Below are 19,990 nucleotides of genomic sequence, written 5' to 3' on the forward strand. Positions count from 1 at the left end.
GGTGCTGGAAGTGAAGCATGATGGGGTTGGGTTTGGAAAGTCATTTTCTATAACAGCCTGACCTCTTTTTATCAATCTCTCCAATTATATTACAAATATCTAAACAACAAATAATTCATGTAAGGAATGTGTTTTATTGAAAGGAATATGCAACAGTTTTATACAACCCCAAAAATACATACTCCAAACAGTTTTATTCTTATGGTTCATCCTGGGAATAAATGACAGAACTCAGAGAGTGCTTACAATCAGACAGGTGGAACATGCAATAGTGTACAACCACCACACAACATGGATGCAATGTTATGGCAACATTGTGTCGTGGTTGTGTGTTTGTTGGGTTGCTCCTCTTGTCTAATTTGCACAATTCAACACCCATAACATACACCCAGGAGGCAGAATACTTGGGAGTAATCTTTTACTGCAGTGGGCTAAATCAGGGTCACACAGAGTATTCCTTGGTAGTCTTAAACAAATCTACTTTGAAACGAAAGTATACACCTCACATGGTTATGGGATAATAAAATAATAATAAAAAGAGTTGGAATGCATTCAATTTTGAGTTTGCATCCCAATATTATATTTTATATACAGTACATTCGGAAAGTATTCAGACCACTTCACTTTTTCCACATTTTGTTACGTTACAGCCTTATTCTAAAATAGATTTTTTTTAAATTCCCCTCATCAATCTACACACATTACCCTATAATAACAAAGCAAAAACTGTTTTTTAAATTTTTTTGAAAATGTATACAACAATTTTAACTGAAATATCACATTTACATAAGTATTCAGACCCTTTACTCAGTACTTGGTTGAAGCACCTTTGGAGGTGATTACAGCCTAGAGTCTTCATGGGTATGATGCTACAAGCTTGGCACACCTGTATTTGGGGAGTTTCTCCCATTCTTCTTTGCAGATCCTCTCAAGCTCTGTCAGGTTGGATGGGGAGCATCGCTGCACAGCTATTTTCAGGTCTCTCCAGCGATGTTAGATCGGGTTCAAGTCCGAGCTATGGCTGGGCCACTCAAGGACATTCAGAGACTTGTCCCGAAGCCACTCCTGCGTTGTCTTGGCTGTGTGCTTAGGGTCGTTGTCCTGTTGGAAGGTGAACCGTAGCCCCAGTCTGAGGTCCTGAGCGCTCTGGAGCAGGTTTTCATCAAGGATCTCTCTGTACTTTGCTCCGTTCATATTTCCCTCAAGCCTGATTAGTCTTCCCAGACCCTGCCGCTGAAAGACATCCCCACAGCATGCTGCTGCCACCACCATGCTTCACCGTAGGGATGGTGCCAGGTTTCCTCCAGATGTGATGCTTGGCATTCAGGCCAAAGAGTTAAATCTCATGGTCGGAGAATCCTTTAGGTGCCTTTTGGCAAACTCCAAGCAGGCTGTCATGTGCCTTTTACTGAGGAGTAGCTTCCATCTGGTCACTCTACCATAAAGGCTTGATTGGTGGAGTGCTGCAGAGATGGTTGTCCTTCTGGAAGGTTCTCCCATCTCCACAGAGGAACTCTGGAGCTAAATCAGTGACTATCGGGTTCTTGGTCACCTCCCTGATCAAGGTCCTTCTCCCCCGATTGATCAGTTTTGCTGGGCGGCCAGCTCTAGGAAGAGTGGTTCCAAACTTCTTCCATTTAAGAATGATGGGAAGACTGTGTTCTTGGGGACATTCAATGCTGCAGAAATGTTTTGGTACTCTTCCCCAGATCTGTGCCTCTACACAATTCTGTCTCAAAGCTCTACGGACAATTTCTCATGGCTTGGTTTTTGCTCTGACATGCACTGTCAACTGTGTGACCTTATATAGACAGGTGTGTGCCTTTCCAAATCATGTCCAATCAATTTAATTTACCACAGATGGACTCCAACCAAGTTGTAGAAACATCTCAAGGCTGATCAATGGAAGGAGGATGTACCTGAGCTCAATTTCGAGTCTCGTAGCAAAGGGTCTAAATACTTTTTTATTTTTAATACATTTGCAAACATTTCTAAAAACCTGTTTTAGCTTTGTCATTATGGAGTATTGTGTGTAGATTGATGAGGAACATTTTATTTAATCCACTTTAGAAAAAGACTAATGTAACAAAATGTGGAAAAAGTCAAGGGGTCTGAATACTTTCCGAATGCACTGTACATCACAGAAGACAAAAATATAATGAAACTGTTTGACATAGAAACACTGGATTTTAGGCTTCAATTTTTTTATAAAAAATATTAATAACATTCCACCCATGAGGCCATTAGAGGACGATTTGGTCATTTGACTGCAGGAAAGGCTACTCTACTTCAATTATTACATGTTGTTCATCTTTGTTTTTTACATTTCCAATTAATGATCGATAGTTGCCATTTGAGTTTCAGTTTTAATAACAAACATTTCAATTACTGTGCATGATGTACAATTCTGTAAACTTTTGTACAATCAATACATGGATTTAAATGTGGAACATTCTGAATACACATCTACTTCAATATATTTAATCCACATTTATTCTGGTAACATATCCACATTTAGTCTGGTAACTACTTATCTTTTAAGTAGCAGTAATAGTATGTACTTTTTATTGCATTTTGCTGACATATATCCAAATAAAAACATTTAATTTCTCGTTTGTATTAAAAATAATGATGAAAACACTTAATTAAAAAAGTGTTAGATAAAAATAAAAATAAAGCTACTTATTCAGGATGAATTTGTTGTTAAATTCAGTATATTTGTTCAGATCAGTAACTGTAGATGTTTTGCACATCCAAAAACAGGTCTTAAACGAAGCTATAATTTTGGCTGGGATATTTTGTAGAGAGGTTCACTTCCTCTTGGGGATCGGTAGACATGTTGGGGGAATGAGGATGAGAAGCTTGTCTCTGCTCCTCCTGATATCTATGGGACTGGGAACTGTGAAAGCAGAGACGAATAACATTTTAAACAATCAAATGAATTATGCATGTTAAAAGGGCGACTGCACTTCCTGATTTGGCTCGGTTTTGAAGATTGCTCATTAAGTAATGATGGCGGCCATGACTGAAGCCAAACGAGAGATTGGTGGTGTGGTTTGATGTGGGTGTGTTATGTTTGGATATTGTACCCTGGCAGGTTCTGTTTGTCCCTCCTGAGTCACGATAGCAACAGCATAGCCATTTCCTTAAAATAGTCAGAATTAATTTTAAATCAGTCAAAAAATCTGTAACTAATTTAGACGTTTTAGAGGTCTTAGTAGTGCAATTTTACATCGAGCGAAGGTCTTTGGTGCAGTATTTCTGAAGTTAAAACATGTGCATGAAAAACTGGTCAGTGCACTGCTTAGCATTCTATCTAGCCGGGAAAATCTGGCTGCGTGCTCAGGACTGATTTCTGAGAACAATAACATGTCTACAACTTCATCATCGGCAAGCTGTAAAACTATCATAAATAAAGCACACGCTACACACTGTTTATCAGTGCCTAAAATCACTTAATAGCTAGCTAAGTTCCAACTGTTTGTCAATGAAGCTAGCAAGTAGTAGCGAGCAGGGACATTGAGCAGCCAGGCCACAATCAACTTATTAAGTCACTGGCGAGTGGTGACTGTGCTTCAGTGCTGTTTCAAAAAATATATAACTTTCTTCGCACTATCTATTATAGGGCTGCCGACTTTTGAAGATAGCTTGGAGTGAAATGTTATCACATACTGTCATAAGCAGGGATGTAGTGCTGCCATAGCGGGAGGAAGAGGCGTGGTAAAATAATTGATGGAAAATAAATTCTGATAAATTCTAAATAAATTATATTTAGGCCTAATTTCCACTAAAATGCCATGAAAATGATAGAACACCAAACTAAATAAATATGTAGGCTATAGCAGCCTATTGGTAGCTAGCCTAAATGGCAGTCTGGTCTCATAGACTGGACGTAAACATACATCCGGGAGACTCAAATTAGTTTGATATGTTGCGTTTGCTATGGTTCCATAAGACAGACTTAACCCTTTAACATAACTCCTAAATTTAATCTCTCTTTCGTATCTTCTGAGATTCCCATAGATTGTAAAGATGCCGCGGTCATACCCCTCTTCAAAGGGGGAGACACTCTAGACCCAAACTGCTACAGACCTATATCTATCCCACCCTGCCTTTCTAAGGTCTTCGAAAGCCAAGTTAACAAACAGATTACCAACCATTTCGAATACCACCGTACCTTCTTTGCTATGTAATCTGGTTTCAGAGCTGGTCATGGGTGCAGCTCAGCCACGCTCAAGGTCCTAAACGACATTATAACCGCCATCGATAAGAGACAATACTGTGCAGCCGTATTCATCGACCTGGCCAAGGCTTTCGACTCTGTCAATCACCACATTCTTATCGGCAGACTCAATAGCCTTGGTTTCTCAAATTTTTGCCTCGCCTGGTTCACCAACTACTTCTCTGATAGAGTTCAGTGTGTCAAATCGGAGGGCCTGTTGTCCGGACCTCTGGCAGTCTCTATGGGGGGTGCCACAAACAGGGTTAAATTCTCGGGCCGACTCTCTTCTCTGTATACATCAATGATGTCGCTCTTGCTGCTGTTGATTCTCTGATCCACCTCTACGCAGACGACACCATTCTGTATACCTCTGGCCCTTGTTTGGACACTGTGTTAACTAACCTCCAGACGAGCTTCAATGCCATACAGCTCTCCTTCAGTGGCCTCCAACTGCTCTTAAATGCAAGTAAAACTAAATGCATGCTCTTCAATCGATCGCTGCCCACACCTGCCCGCCCGTCCAGCATCACTCACTACTTTGGACAGTTCTGACTTAGATTATGTGGACAACTACAAATACCTAGATGTCTGGTTAGACTGTAAACTCTCCTTCCAGACTCACATTAAGCATCTCCAATTCAAAATTAAATCTAGAATCGGCTTCCTATTTTGCAACAAAGCATCCTTCACTCATGCTGCCAAACATACCCTCGTAAAACTGACCATCCTACCGATCCTCGACTTCGGCGATGTCATTTACAAAATAGCCTCCAACACTCTACTCAGCAAACTGGATGCAGTCTATCACAGTGCCATCCGTTTTGTCACCAAAGCCCCATATACCACCCACCACTGCGACCTGTACGCTCTCGTTGGCTGGCCCTCGCTTCATACTTGTCGCCAAACCCACTGGCTCCAGGTCATCTACATTTTTCTGCTTGGGAAAGCCCCACCTTATCTCAGCTCACTGGTCACCATAGCAGCACCCACCCGTAGCACGCGCTCCAGCAGGTATATCTCATTGGTCACCCCCAAAGCCAATTCTTCCTTTGGTCACCTTTCATTCCAGTTCTCTGCTGCCAATGACTGGAACGAACTGCAAAAATCACTGAAGATGGAGACTCATATCTCCCTCACTAGCTTTAAGCACCAGCTGTCAGAGCAGCTCACAGATCACTGAACCTGTACATAGCCCGTCTGTAAATAGCCCATCCAACTACCTCATCCCCATACTTTACTTATTTATTTATCTTGCTCCTTTGCACCCCAGTATCTCTACTTGCAAATTCATCTTCTGCACATCTACCATTCCAGTGTTTAATTGCTGTATTGTAAATACTTCGCCACCATGGCCTATTTATTGCCTTATCTCCCTTATCCTACCTAATTTGCACATGCTGTATATAGGCTTTTCTACTGTATTATTGACTGTATGTTTGTTTATTCCATGTGTAACTCTGTGTTGTTGTATATGTCGAACTGCTATGGTTTATCTTGGCCAGGGTGCAGCTGCAAATGAGAACTTGTTCTCAACTAGCCTACCTGGCATAGGCGGAAATCCCAGGGGGGACGGGGGGGACACGACCCCCCCATCCTGGGGAAAATATGATTTGTCCCCCCCAATATATCACTGTAAACATAACTATGTAATTTCAATAATATTAATAATACGCAATGAAAGCACTTGTACTGATTATAGACACTTAATAGCGCGTTTTTAAATTTCACAAGATTGCGACCCCCCCGCCCTTTGCCTCACAATGGTTTGATCCACTGCCAGTTCTTTAGCTGGCAAGGTAATAGAGGGCTCGTATCTACTGTCCGAAAGGCACTCAATGTACGTAACTGACGTGAGGTAATCCAGTCAATCGCGCCTTAGCAATGTATATATTTTTTTCATGTTGCAGGGTTCACACACTAGCTGAATTTGCAGAGCTAGCGCGCAAACTAAAACAAACATTAACTATCAAGCTAGCTAGTACCTATTCCATTTATGTGGCGTCGTCAAAGATGGAATATTTGCTATCGTCAGTTTATTCCAAGATTAGCATGCAGCTGTAGTGCTTCAAAGTCCCTGTGATAAGGTTAGCGATAAACTGAAGTCCAAACTGAACAAAACTACACTCTCTTATACCATTGTCTTAAATATATTTAATGGTCTCGTTGCAAAAGCTAAATTGTCGCTAGTGAATTTTTTATTTTTTTCACCTTTAACCAGGTAGCAAAGATTATAGCAAACACCACAGAAACGGAATTGGTGCTCGCTAGCTTTGCAAATTCAGCTATTGTTGGAAGCCTGCCAATATGAAACAAACTATGTTAAAATTTCAAAACGTTGCAGCATGTGTTGTGTAAATGTGTGTGTGCAGCTAGACCGGTCAGCCAGCCAGCCAGGTAGAAAAATGTCAGAAAAAAGTAAAAAGACGGACATCAGAGTATTTTTCAGTACACCAAAACGCAAAGTAAGAACTCTAGTAGCCTAATATCTCAAAGACCCGTTGATAAAATGTTCATAAGAAAGAAGTGAAATGCTAATGGAAATATTTCACAATGATGTCATTAGGCAGAGCAGGCAACAGATGGCACACAGACAGCAGAGCTGGGGACAGACTGGCAGAGACAGGGAGTCTCAGGTAAGTTTGTTGAGTCTTTGTTTGGCAACATTATGAAAGGTTCTCAATTTTTTTGATTTGTAAAATAGGGACATAATTGGAAAATGCCATGAATACCCCCACTCTCAATTTAAACTGGTGACTGAACCAAGATTTGTTTAAGGCAATGGTATTGCTGTTGTGATTAATTGTGTAGTTTTGGGTACCGGTAGTTAGGAGTACAGCAAACACCTTATTTATTTTCTAGGAGACAGACTGTGAGTCAGTGAGGGTGGTGAAAGGGAAAGAGCCAAGGAGAGAGACTTGAGGACAGTGTCACAGCCACGGCAGGACCAGGTGTCACCCTTGTTGCCAGCAGCACCAGTATAGGGGACAGTGGCACAGCATCGTCCAGTTACCTCAGTGATGACACAAAACCATATCAGCCACACCCACAATTTATAGAACCGCAAACTCTTGCAAACGTTTCAAGAGAGAGGAACACTGCACTGATAAGGAACATTGCTATAACTATTATTATTAGTAGTATTATAATGATTTAAACAAGTTGGGACAACCCTTCAGTTAACTACTGTACCTAACAATTACTCAGTAGTAGTGATTATGGTCCCTCAATATACATTTAACATATTACAACATAGTCTATGTGTTACAGCACTACTTTTGGTGTCCCCCTCAGGAATTGCTCCTGAGAAAATTTCATGTAATTGTCCCCTCCAAGGTTGATATCAGATTTTCGCCCCTGCTACCTGGTTAAATAAAGGTGAAAAAAACCAACAACAAAAACTAACCCCTAGCCTAGCTAACGTTAGCCAGCTAGCTCACTTTAGCCACCTAGCTAGAATTCATAACATATCGTACGTTTTTGACAACGAATGAGCATCTCGAATTTATGTACAGAATAATACAAAATGCTCTGAGACCAGGTTGTAAATGGTGGTTTCTTCCCTGTATTCTTTCTCTATAGCGGTGGCACGAACGATGAACTGTGTGCAAAGACCCATCGATCGGAGGCTTGACCTGAGTGGACCAAATCCGACGTAACAAGGACAACCCCAGGCAGAAAACTCCACCAGTGGTTACTAAAACGGCTGTCCTCAAAAGAGTCTTCTACAACGCACTTGAACTCGCCCTACTGTCCGAGTACTGTCCTTATTATCACACCAACGGATCCAATTCACCGCGTGTCTGCCATGAAGTTCCTAAAACTCAATGGACCCCCTTGCGCAGTGGAACCCAGAACGATACGTGACCACTGCTGCCTTTCAGCACCACAATTGGAAGAGCGCTCAAATCGCTTAAAATAACCCTCATCAAGAAGTTGCCTACGCCTACTAGTCTTACTCATCACTTATTATTATTACTACAAATAAAAAGATGATCACTTCTCACAATGGTGCTCGCTGCTCATTTAGTAAAGTTAAATCAAAGCTGAATCAGATTCTCGCAAGATCACATAATGATTCATTAGTATTTTACATAACAGATCCGAATATAGTAAAATATAAGCAGGGGCGCAACTTTCACTGGGGCGGGGGCCATGCCCCCCCCCCCCCCCCCACCCCCACCCCACACACACACACACACACACATCCTGAAATTGCATCTGTCCCCCCCAGTTTTATCATTGGAATGTGATATAAAACGAGGCAATGGTGTGGTTTACGAAAACACCTCAGTCATTTCTTATCTGAGGCTGAATATTCTATATTTTTTTCTCACGCAGCCAAAACTTAACGCGTGCAGGCTTTGATTGAAACAAAATAGACCTACAAGAAATGGTAATAGTTTGTTAACTCCACGCGCTTTAATTTGCTCACGAAACAGTTATTCAAGAAGATCTAAATGCGTATTCCCATTAAACTGATTGAGATCAAATGATTGGCATGCAGTTTGGCTATTTCACCGGTAAAACGTGAAGAATTATCATTCACAATTTACAGTGATAATGGCCTGTTTTGATATTAGGTATGCCTAACTTGGTGTGAAGGTATTACAAATATTTGGAAAAAAATGAAACAAGATTTGTGGGCGTATAGGCAGATGTTGCAATTGGAGGATGCATTTTATGCACCTCTTCTATAATGATATTCAATCTGTCTGTACAAACTTTGAGAAATGATGCTGTGCCTGTCCAATGTGCCGTGGCTGCACTCCCCTTTAATCATGAGGGGCGTTTCTTTACAAAAGCGCATCCAATCGCCTTGGTCCCGGTCCCTTACTAAACCAGTCATAAACTTCATTCTGCCGCGGTGGCAGAAAGATTATGGAGCTCCCTGTTGTAGCTGCCACAGTTACAATGCTCATGATGTAGAATTGCAGGTGAATATCAGGGGGCGTGGGCACCCAATCAGATTTTGCTCTACTTGTCTGTGTTCCAAATGGACATTATTGGTCTTTTTACCTAAGCACAGTACTTGACTTGGGCAGGAGCTCCTGCACTTTAATATAAACGGTACTGGCACCAAACAATTGTACCGGCAACTATTTTAGTCCAAGTCAAGCACCTATGCACATTGAGCTTGCAGAAAGAAAAAAAACGAACAAAATGGAATTCTAATAATTGAACCAATGTCAGTCAATTAGTGGTTAAAAAATAAATAAATAACCAACATTTTGGTTAATTGCTTAGCACTACCCAAAGCGGAAGTCAAGTCACAGGCTCTCTTTCCACTTCCTCTGAAAGCCGTAACATCTGGTTGTTGGAGACTCAGCAGAGGCTAGATGGAGTGCAATCAGCACAGCTGCTTCTCTTGTGTTAGTGGACACTGGGCAAGTGGACATGATCGTAATCCATACCCAACCCTCCAGTAAGTGGTGACGAACTCACAGAACTCAGTTTTGGACAAGACCCAAATTATCCTATTAACACTTTGTAGTACAGTGTGACACTAGAATTCATGTTTCTGACTCATAACCATTTAAAATAAGAGAAGTTGGAGAGAAGAGGCATTGTGAACCTAACAACATTATGTTCACGTGATCTGTGGATCCAGTTCTGCTGTTCTGCCTGCCGCTGTGGACCCCTGACCTGTTTCACCGGGCATGCTACCCACTGGGCACACGCTAGCTGAATCAACGTTGTTTCAATGTCATTTCAATGAAAATACGTTGAACCAACGTGGAATAGATGTTTAATTGACGTCTGTGCCCAGTGGATACCTTGTCTGGGACCTGCTATTTCTCTCTGTGTATAGAAGAGGATGTTAGAGCATTTGTCAAATTATTTAATATCAGTGATTTTGCCATGAAGGCCTTCCAGTCCCCCTCCATATCAATCACTGATTGCACATCTTCATAGTTTGTCACCAGATCTGATTAGCGGGGTGTCTGAGGACTCCAAATCACCCCCCTTTATTGGAGACAACTTCTATATAATTAACAATACAGTGGCAAATAGCTGTATATTGCTATAATGAAAATGTTTTGGGAACAGTTGACAATAGGTTTTCCTCCAAAAAACTATCAAATTACATAAATCTTCATAGTATGACACCAGATCCTGTAAACAGAGTGTCTGGGGATTCTAAATCACCCCCTTTAGTGGCAACAAATGTATATAATTAATAATACAGTAGCAAATAGCTGTATAGTGCTATAACTTATTTAGTTTAAATGGTACAGAAGCAAACGTGTAGATCAATCAATAAATCAAATGAATTTTATAAAGCTCTTTACAGTGCTTTACAGATACTCAGCAAAAAAACCCAAAGAGCAAGCAATGTAGAAGCACAGTGGCTAAGAAAATCTCCCCAGAAGGCAGGAACCTAAGAACAAACCTAGAGAGGAACCAGGCTTGGAGAGGTGGCAAAGTCCTCTTCTGGCTTTGCCGGGTGAAGATTTCATGAGTACGTGTGGCCATTAAGGCAAGATCGTCAGTCAAGATGTTCAGAGATCACCAGTAAGTTCAAGTAACAACCAAGGCCAAGTAATAACCATAAAAACGTTGTAGTGCTGATCATTGTCTCTGAATATACTGAAATTGTCTTTAAGGCCTTCGACTGGGGCCTCCCACTCCTCTTTCTATTCTGGTTAGAGGCAGTTTTTCGCTGTTCTATGAAGGGAGTAGTACACAGCGTTGTATGAGATCTTCAGTTTCATGGCAATTTCTTGCATGGAATAGCCTTCATTTCTCAGAACAAGAATAGACTGACGAGTTTCAGAAGAAAGGGCTTTGGTTCTGGCCATTTTGAGCCTGTAATCGAACCCACAAATGCTGATGCTCCAGATACTCAACTAAAGAAGGCCAGTTTTATTGCTTCTATAATCAGCACTACAGTTTTCAGCTGTGCTAACATAACTGCAAAAGGGTTTTCTAATGATCAATTAGCCTTTTAAAATGATGAACTTGGATTAGCTAACATAATGTGCCATTGGAACACAGCAGTGATGGTTGCTGATAATGGGCCTCTGTACACCTATGTAGATATTCCATTAAAAATCATCCGTTTCCAGCTACAATCGTCATTTACAACATTAACAATGTTTACACTGTATCTCTGATCAATTTGATGTTATTTTAATGGACAAAAAATGTGCTTTTCTTTCAAAAACAAGGACATTTCTAAGTGACCCCAAACTTTTGAACGGTAGTGTAAGAGCTGCCTTTCCAATTGATGTAAACTTTTCAAACAAATATTCATTTGAAAGAATCTAAAGACTTTCACAGTGTAGGTCTGTCGTTTTAACAATGTAATAACAATTTCTAATGTTAAAAGTATCTATAACATTCTGTAACAGTAATAATAAGATTATAGCAGTGTAACAGAACTGATCTACCAATGCACAGATGCGTTTCAAGAGCATAAACTATGTTGTTTCTGAATCCTCAGACCTCTGACTGGGAGCAGCATGGGGGACAGTGTCATCTAGCGGAATAAAAATGCAACTATTACTCAGATATTATTTCATGAAGATTATTGAACTTCCAATCATGAATTCCTTTTCAACTAATTCATATTTAGCATTGCTTTTTTAATACACATTTTGTTGTCCCCTGATTTACATAATGTTAATTACGTTTTTGAACATGCACTGATTGCATATTTTATTTCATTTACCCACCTTGACAGAGCGCCTATTTACAAATAACCACTAGAACTCAACAATAAGCCTTAATAGCTCTGAAATAGCATGAAAGGTAGAGGGTAGGATTAGAGAAACAGTACGCATCTTAAAGCAGCAATCAGCAGTAGAAACAGCAAAGCCGCTTCCCCGCCCCTGGTTCAGTAAAAAGCTGAGGTATGGGGCTGGAGAAATTGTGTCACTTAAATTCATAGACAGAGCTATGGATGCAAGGAATGACCATCAAGGATACCAATGTTATAGTTTTAACCATGTTTTGAGGCTATATTTTATTTGTTTACATTTTATTTGTTTACTAACATTGGAGTAAAAAAAAAGCTTATATTTTGGGTTCTGATGGGGTAAGACATTTGAACTAAACTTATGAGGCATTTCTAAGTTATATTCTTCAAGAATCAATGGGTACATACAATTCATTTATATGTCCAAAAATGGATGTAGTAGCTGCTGATTAGACCTTTAAAACAGGCAAAATATAGTACGATTTGTGAACTTGTGTTCAAGTAGAGGGAGGAATTTTATTTTGAAGCTTTTTGCATGATGTCGCTGATTTCACTGAGCTGTTCTAAGGGGCAGTTGACTTTTAAAGAGTCAAGTGAAAATTTTACTGTGAACTCAAATGTAATGTGAAAATATTGCCTTCCTTGCAATGTCTGTATATGACCAGCAGAGGGAAACTGCTGCTCTTAATCCCGAGAGAACCATTACAGCAATGCACTCCATAGGACTCACATTTACACTCTAAAGATATGAGTATATTTGTTGGGCACCCATCCTACACACATTAGTCATTGTAAGGCAGGACCAGAAATTGGCTATGGCATTTCTAACATACCAGCCCATTTTTATCTTGAGGCACCCACACTGGACCATTTTCTCCCCTCAAGGCCCTCACACCGGACCATTTTTTCCCCCTGAGGCCTGTGTTATTAGCCAGATAATTATAATTTAACCCCCCCCAAAAAACAAGTTAGACAGGCCCATTGGGCAAAACATTTGCACGAAATGCCAGATGGCCAGTCTGCTCTGCCCCACCTTTGCCCCACCTCTGGATTATTGACCTTTGCCTGCCTGCCGTCCGGTACCGTTGCCCCACCTCTGGTTTACTGACCCCTGCCAGCCTTGACCTGTCTATTGCCTGCACCTGTTGGATTATTAACCCGTTGTTAATTCATCTGGGTTTTACCTTCATACCTGGTACACTGGATAGGTGCAGTGAAATGTGTATGTGACAATAAAACATATAAATACCGTATATAAAGGTCTATGGCTGAAAACCCTATTCATTCTGACATGGCGGGGACGTTTTTTATTGACCCATAAATTCAGTTTAAGCTTCCTGTTGTGCTCTGCTGTGATTCGATCCGCCACTCAAAGGCTATTTATTCCTAGAGTGTGTTCAGCTGGGATGACACGGGAGCTACTTTGGGAGATAATGGTAAATGCAGTAGTTATAGTATTATGAGTGTATGTTTGGATTGTGTACTAGAGGTGCTCTGATTCAAGCTGATGAGAAATTGCATGATACATACCATCTGCTAGTCCAGACTTCTCTTTCCTCGATAGATTACTGTGGGAAAGAATATATTTGAGAAATGTTAGAGAAGTGAATACATTTTGCACTGATGCATAATTTCCCCTCCATATTATCCCACAAAATACCATAGGCTTGAGTCTGTAAAAACCAATACTAGGCTACAGATCATTTATGAAAAAGTACTAAAAAACATACCCATTCCAACATTGCTTCCCGAGCAGGAAACTGAAATCAGACAAGAATATGTTAATCAATCAAATGTATTTGTAAAGCCCTTCTTACATCAGCTGATGTCACAAAGTGCTGTACAGAAACCCAGCCTAAAACCCCAAACAGCAAGCAACGCAGGTGTAGAAGCACGGTAGCTAGGAAAAACTCCCTAGAAAGGCCAGAACCTAGGAAGAAACCTAGAGAGGATAATAATCTGGTATATGCCAATGACTTTGTAAAACCATGCTATACAAACACAGAAAAATTAACTTGACTGAAATGTAATTTCCTTTTAGATTATCTATGTAGATCTTTCAAGTGGCATTGTGGTATTGAGTAGCCTACCTGAGTACATCCTCTGGGGGCAGAACTGGACCATGGCTCCGTCCTGGGTGAGAGGGGCCACCACTACGTTGTAGACGTCCCCACACATGATCTCCGGCACTTCACAGGTGTTGCCCCCGGGGGGAGGGGTGCAGGTGTAGTTGGACTGGCTACCAACCATCTTGGCCGTGTAGTTATGGAGACCGCCAGTGGAACGCCAGTATACACGCAGCGTGTTGTTGGCCATCCTGTACAGCTTCACGCCCGATGGACAACAAGCACCTGGGAGGGAAAGATAGTTCAGTAAGGCACTAGAGTGGGAACTGTGCAGGGCGCAATGGTATGTGGATGTTAAAATGTACTTGGCTATGATCAAACTCTGACACTCTTCTGTAACTTAATGCTATAGAAATGAATTGTGTGTAATTCACCTAGAGTCAGGAATTCACCTAGAGTCAGTAATTCACCTAGAGTCAGTAATTCACCTAGAGTGTAATTCACCTAGAGTCAGTAATTCACCTAGAACGTTTTCCATTTTTCCATTCCACTGACTCAGTGGTCCCATTGTTGCTATGATAGGTGCTTGTGTCTTTCACTCATTGGATGAGAAGCTGGGATATGTTAATCTATCTGTCACTCACTGGATGAGAAGCCATGATAGGTGCACTCAGACATGTGTCCAGTGCGGCTGATGGCCTCCATGCTGACGGTGTAGTTTGTTCCGCAGGTGATGCATCCCATCAGGCAGTGGGTGTCCAGGGTGTGGCAGCGGGCGTTGCCTTTCGGTGAGGTCAGAGAGGTCATGTAGGTGTGTGTGCCTCTCGCCATCGACCAGGTGACATTGGTCATGGCCTGAGTCACCTGTTCAACATTAAGGGTTGCCGGGCAACAGGGTGCTAGGGGACGAATGGAAAGCACAATTGTGAGAAATGTATACTTATTTTTTTAAATCTATCTGCAGATAGCTGAATGAACAACTTTATGAAATGTTCACCACAACATCACCAGTAACAAGTGATACCAGTAGTCCAAACAAATTAACCAAAACCTTTCCCTTTCTCCATATGGTTTCCATGGTTCCCTACCTGTTTCCAGTGGAACACTGTAGCTGGGAAAACTGTCGCCCACGGTGGTGGTTGCTATGGCGCTGACCTCATAGACCTCGCCACAGGGCAGGTCATGTATCTCACAGGAAGTTCCTCTGGAAGTGCAGGTGTTTCTGTTGTCCTGGGCCACTACGCTCACTTTGTAGGTGGCACCTGCTCTGTTGGGAGCACTAAAGCTGACATTGACACTGGTGGTGTTGATCTGGGTCACATTCAGGATCTCTGGCATACAGGGAGCTGAGAAAGAGAAAGTGAAGGAGAGAGGAAGTGGCATGGGGAGGGTTAGCGTCATAGGGATCTTTTACCTGTGGGTGTAATGACACACATCATGTTTTCCCATTCATCCAAATAAACTGATGATGTGATTAGTTAGCGGACACTTTGTCTATGTGGCATTTAAAAATATATATGTTTGTGTTACCTGTCTCCTTGGTGTGTGATCTGCAGGTGTGGTTGCACCCTCTAATCTCATTACAGGGGATCACCACCACACTGTAGGGGCTGTTACAGGTGAGGTCGGAGAGAGCGCACACAGGTGCCGTGTCGTTACACAGGATGACCTCTGACCCTTCCACCGCCCGCGTCTCGTACACCTCAGCCCCGCGCACTGCTGACCACATGATCTCCAGGGTGCCGGGGGAGGCCAGGGAGATGAACACATCCTCGGGACAACAGGGTACTGGGTACGGACAGAGAGAGAGAGAGGGGGGGGGGGGGGGGGAGTAAGGAAGAGATAAAGAAAGAGAGAGACATGGAATATATTTATTTCAGTATTTATATCATTGTCAATATGATCTGACGTGGGCTATCTGAAGAACATCGATCAGCATTCATATTCATTAAGATCCCCCATTCAATGAGCTGAATGAGACTTGGGTGAGCTGTTTTTTTTTTTATAAATGGCGTGATTTCAGAGGCACATTATGTGTGCTGGGTCTCTGGGCAGAGTGTGTGGTTAGGTGAATGACCGGGTTCGAACCGGCACACCGCTAGACTGTAGAGGTAAAGCTTCTACGTACAGGTGGTGTAGTTGAGCACGGGGCCCGGTGGGCTGGATCCAGCCTGGCTGAAGGCGAACACAGTCATCAGGTAGGTGTATCCACACTGGCAGTGATAGTTACAGCTGGTGGAGCTGGTGTTGCACCTCTCCTCCTGACCATCATCCCTCTTGATGAAGGCCACGTAGGTGTCGGTGTAGGGAATGGCGTCCCACAACACAGAGCAATTACCTGCCTTGGTCTCCTCCACACGCAGAGGCTCTGGTGGGCAGGGGACTGAAGGGAAACACACGGCAGGGTGTGCAGTTATTAGATGTTCATTATATGGTTAGTACATGTCTGTAATAGTGGCTAAAGCTCAAGTTATTCATGTTACTTGAAATGAATTCCTGTGTTGTTAGTACCTTACATATGCATCTCACGTGTTGATGAAGTGTATCAATATGCTGTGCTTTACATAGCAGGTTTGTGTCTTCTATTACTCTTTGTCACAAACCTGCCGTAAAACAAACAATTGAGTTGTTTGTTTGATTGATTGATTGACTGATTGATTGATATGTCTACTCACAGGTGATGAACTCCTCAGGAGCAGAAGGGATGCTGGGTCCTCCCTCGTTGATGGCTGTCACGGTGACGGTGTGTCTCTGGCCACACCCCACGGGGGCCAGGGTGCAGGCGCCGGTGGTAGAGGTACAGTTCAGCCCCTCGGAGCTGAAAGCCAGGTACTCCCCTGCCCCCTGAGATGGAGCCCAGGACACAGACAGACCAGCCTCAGAGCCCACCATCCTCACCTCCAACTCAGTGAGCACAGGGATGCATGGACCTGGAGGGAGGAGAGAGAAACAACATGAGCACACACACAATTAGGTACAGACCTAGATGAATCCTAAACGTGCTTACAAATATACTGCACAAATTGGTGCTCTTGCTTTCCATTTGCTCCACCCTATCCCTATCAGGTCTTGAAAAAGCCCTTATTTACTGAAAGTTAAATAAAGCTAGAAAGGTCAATTTTCTGAAGAAAATGTAACAGTGCAGTCTAACACTGAAGAGTGTACTTGCTAACCAAAAATCCCCCTCTCTTCCTTACGTGTGATCTGGCAGACGGTGAAGTCGTCTCCCTGTCTTTTCTCGGGGTCCCAGGCGTTGCCCTTGATGCAATAGGTTGTCCCAGCCTCCAGGCCAGAGAAGATCACGCTGGTGTCAGTGGTGTTGAGCTTCACCCTGCTGTCTGAGCCCTCCATGATGATGCTAATGGTGTACAGGAAAACGTGGTCCACAGGCTCCCACCCCACCACAATGGTGTCATTGCTGGGAGAGGTGGAGTTGAGCTTGGGCGCAGCAACCACTTTAGGAGAGAGACAGCAATGAGACATGTTATGTAGAGAGTGTATTTGTTTGTCTGTGTTGGGGGTGTTCATGGTTTGCCTTTTAATTGTGTGATGTCATTCAGAAAGCTCTAAAGTGTATTTTCTGTTCTGTGGGATCACTTTACAATGTACTATATGACTGAGATTTGAGATGATCAAAATTCTCTCCCTCTCCGCTGCCTTCTAAAGAAGGTCAAACCACAACACAATAGGATGAAACTGCTGGTGGCTTGTTTTGGTACATGAAGATATCCGATAGGCTGACTAACTCAGGTCCTATTCCCAGGGTAACCAACGCAGTGTTCTCAGTTGTCAACCCAGTTAGGTTTATTCTTTGTGTATGGAGAGGGGTCAGATATAATTACAGCGGATACGTCCCTCCTCAGGGCAGCAAGAGCATCTCACTAATAGAGGAAAGTACCGGATTTGCAATACCTCATCTGAAATCAGGTTTTTAAGGTCAGGTATGTAGCTACAATCCTCTTCCTGGCTTTGGTTCATTTACTTCAGCAAAGAGATCGAGTGACTTATGGTGGGGGCACTGGAGATAAAGGTTGTTACTGTTTTCCCTATCAATGACTCATTTCTTTTTACTAGGCTTTCATAATCTTGTGTTTTTTTTCTTTCCCCAACAGACGGTGAATGTGAATTTGAGGTACAAGGGACAATACCTGTCTTTGCTACCACAGGGAGGGAAGGCTGGCTTCTGCCTCCGCTGTTGACGGACATGACACTGAGAGTGTAGTCGGTGTAGGCCTGAAGGTTGAGCACGGTCCCAGGGGAAGAGGACACCTTGGTTTCGCAGAAGAAGGACATGTCGGCGGTCTCGGCACGCAGGATGTAGGAAGTGGCACCGGACACCTGAGTGAACTCCACGGTCATGCTCTCACTCTGTTTTGATGTTGCCATGTTGATGGTGGGCACCTCAGAAGCTACAGAAAAAAACAAGAAGAGGGAATTGTTGAAACTTACTTAAGGAGATACCCACATGAAAATGTAAGGATTGTAACCAGTTACACCACAATAATCATAACTGGTATTAATTTTCACTATAAGCCAACTGTTATAATATACTTCAGATTTCTTATGAGAGGTTGTCCCTTAACATTGCTCTAAGGACAGATTTTCTATATTCCCTTATAGCGCTGATGGGAGAGAAAAACAGAACTGGCCCTGGAGCGGAGATTAATAACAGAATGTTACGAGATCACAACATAATGTATAGCCTATTGTTTCACCATCATCTCCTTAGGGTCACATAAGAGACACTGATTTACCGGTGGTCTCTTCTACTTCAGCCTGGCTCAAAACATTCAGGCTGTTATCCATGGCTTCAGCCCTGATGATGTACATATTGTTGGGGGTTAGAGAGTTGATGGAGCCCATCACAGAGTTGGCACCGAACTGGGCGAAGGCTGAGGCATCCAGGGAGTTCTTGGAGGTTGCTGTGATCTTGTAGGAACTGGCTCCTGAGCATCTGCTCCACTGCACGGTCATACTCTTAGATGTTACGGTGAATATCGACACTGTGATTTCTATATGATGTGAGAGGCAGAATCACTGTCAAATACTGGGTTAATGTCTGGATCAAATTAGAAACTATTATAGCACTACTATTGCATACATGTACTACAATTACATGATAATTCCAGTGTAATAATCAGGATTATTTTAATCCAATTTCATCCGACCATCATTTTCTGCAGTTGAAAAATGTAGACTGTTTAGGAATGTACATGTAATGTGACAAAAATATAAATGTTTTACCTGATGACGCTGAACTCTGGAAGTAAAAACAGAAAAGAAAGTAAAAACAGAAAACAACTGAAAAAATATATAATAATTTAAGGGAATGTAAATGTAAATTACATTACACAATGTTCATACCATGAGAAGTTTTATAAAATGTTCCCTACTCAAGGTTAATCTTACACCTGATGACAGGTATGCCAGTCAATAAGGCAGTGTTCTCTCTAGATAGCTCATTCCTTTTCCTCCAACAGACTATTCATGTTCTTCTGATGTTATTGCAATAGTAATGTATTTGAAATATATGCTATGTCCTACACAAATAGCACAGGTATATGGCTTCACAGTAAAAAAAAAAGAATCCTTCTTACCTGAGAGCCTATGCCTATCAAGGCAAAAAGCACCATCCAATTAATAAATCCCATTCTGTTTTCTTCTTCTTGATGTTATCCTTTTCTGTTGTGTCTTGCACTCTGGGGTTTCTCTCGATTAGTTGAAAGGAGCTATTTGAGAATTGCTTCACGTTCTACGTTTATATTTTCTTTAACACATTTCTGGTCTGTGTTGACTGAAATACCTATATGTGACCCCGCCCTCTGCAGCCAAACATTGGCAGGGCCAGAACAGCTACCTGCAGGCAGGGGTGTGTTCAGTTCGCTCCAACGTTTGCTACGTTTGTATTAAACGACACATTTCCCCCAAAACGGTGCACGGGTACATTTCCGGTTTGCTCCCGTTTGGTGGGTGTGGCCTGATCAATATGGGTGTGACCATATG

General features: G+C 42.2%; 1 protein-coding gene and 1 long non-coding RNA gene across 2 annotated transcripts; one reads left to right on the plus strand and one right to left on the minus strand.

Moving 5' to 3' along the window:
• Positions 1-701: 701 nt before the first annotated feature.
• Positions 702-19,738, minus strand: LOC129855503 (fibronectin type III domain-containing protein 7-like). The gene is made up of 14 exons (XM_055923229.1): positions 19,585-19,738; positions 19,232-19,247; positions 18,742-18,999; positions 18,136-18,396; positions 17,185-17,442; positions 16,663-16,917; positions 16,116-16,370; positions 15,518-15,775; positions 15,076-15,333; positions 14,632-14,886; positions 14,012-14,272; positions 13,652-13,681; positions 13,452-13,489; positions 702-2,899 (listed from the first exon to the last, which is right to left on the minus strand). The coding sequence occupies exons 1-13, from the start codon at positions 19,636-19,638 to the stop codon at positions 13,458-13,460; spliced, it is 2,451 nt and encodes an 816-aa protein (XP_055779204.1). The 5' UTR covers positions 19,639-19,738; the 3' UTR covers positions 702-2,899; positions 13,452-13,457.
• Positions 5,781-7,573, plus strand: LOC129855504 (uncharacterized). Its single transcript, XR_008759516.1, has 3 exons — positions 5,781-6,684; positions 6,786-6,855; positions 7,082-7,573. It is a non-coding gene; the product is annotated as an uncharacterized LOC129855504 (long non-coding RNA).
• Positions 19,739-19,990: the final 252 nt, after the last annotated feature.

Source organism: Salvelinus fontinalis, chromosome 5, assembly GCF_029448725.1.
Source record: "Salvelinus fontinalis isolate EN_2023a chromosome 5, ASM2944872v1, whole genome shotgun sequence".
NCBI lineage: Eukaryota > Metazoa > Chordata > Actinopteri > Salmoniformes > Salmonidae > Salvelinus > Salvelinus fontinalis.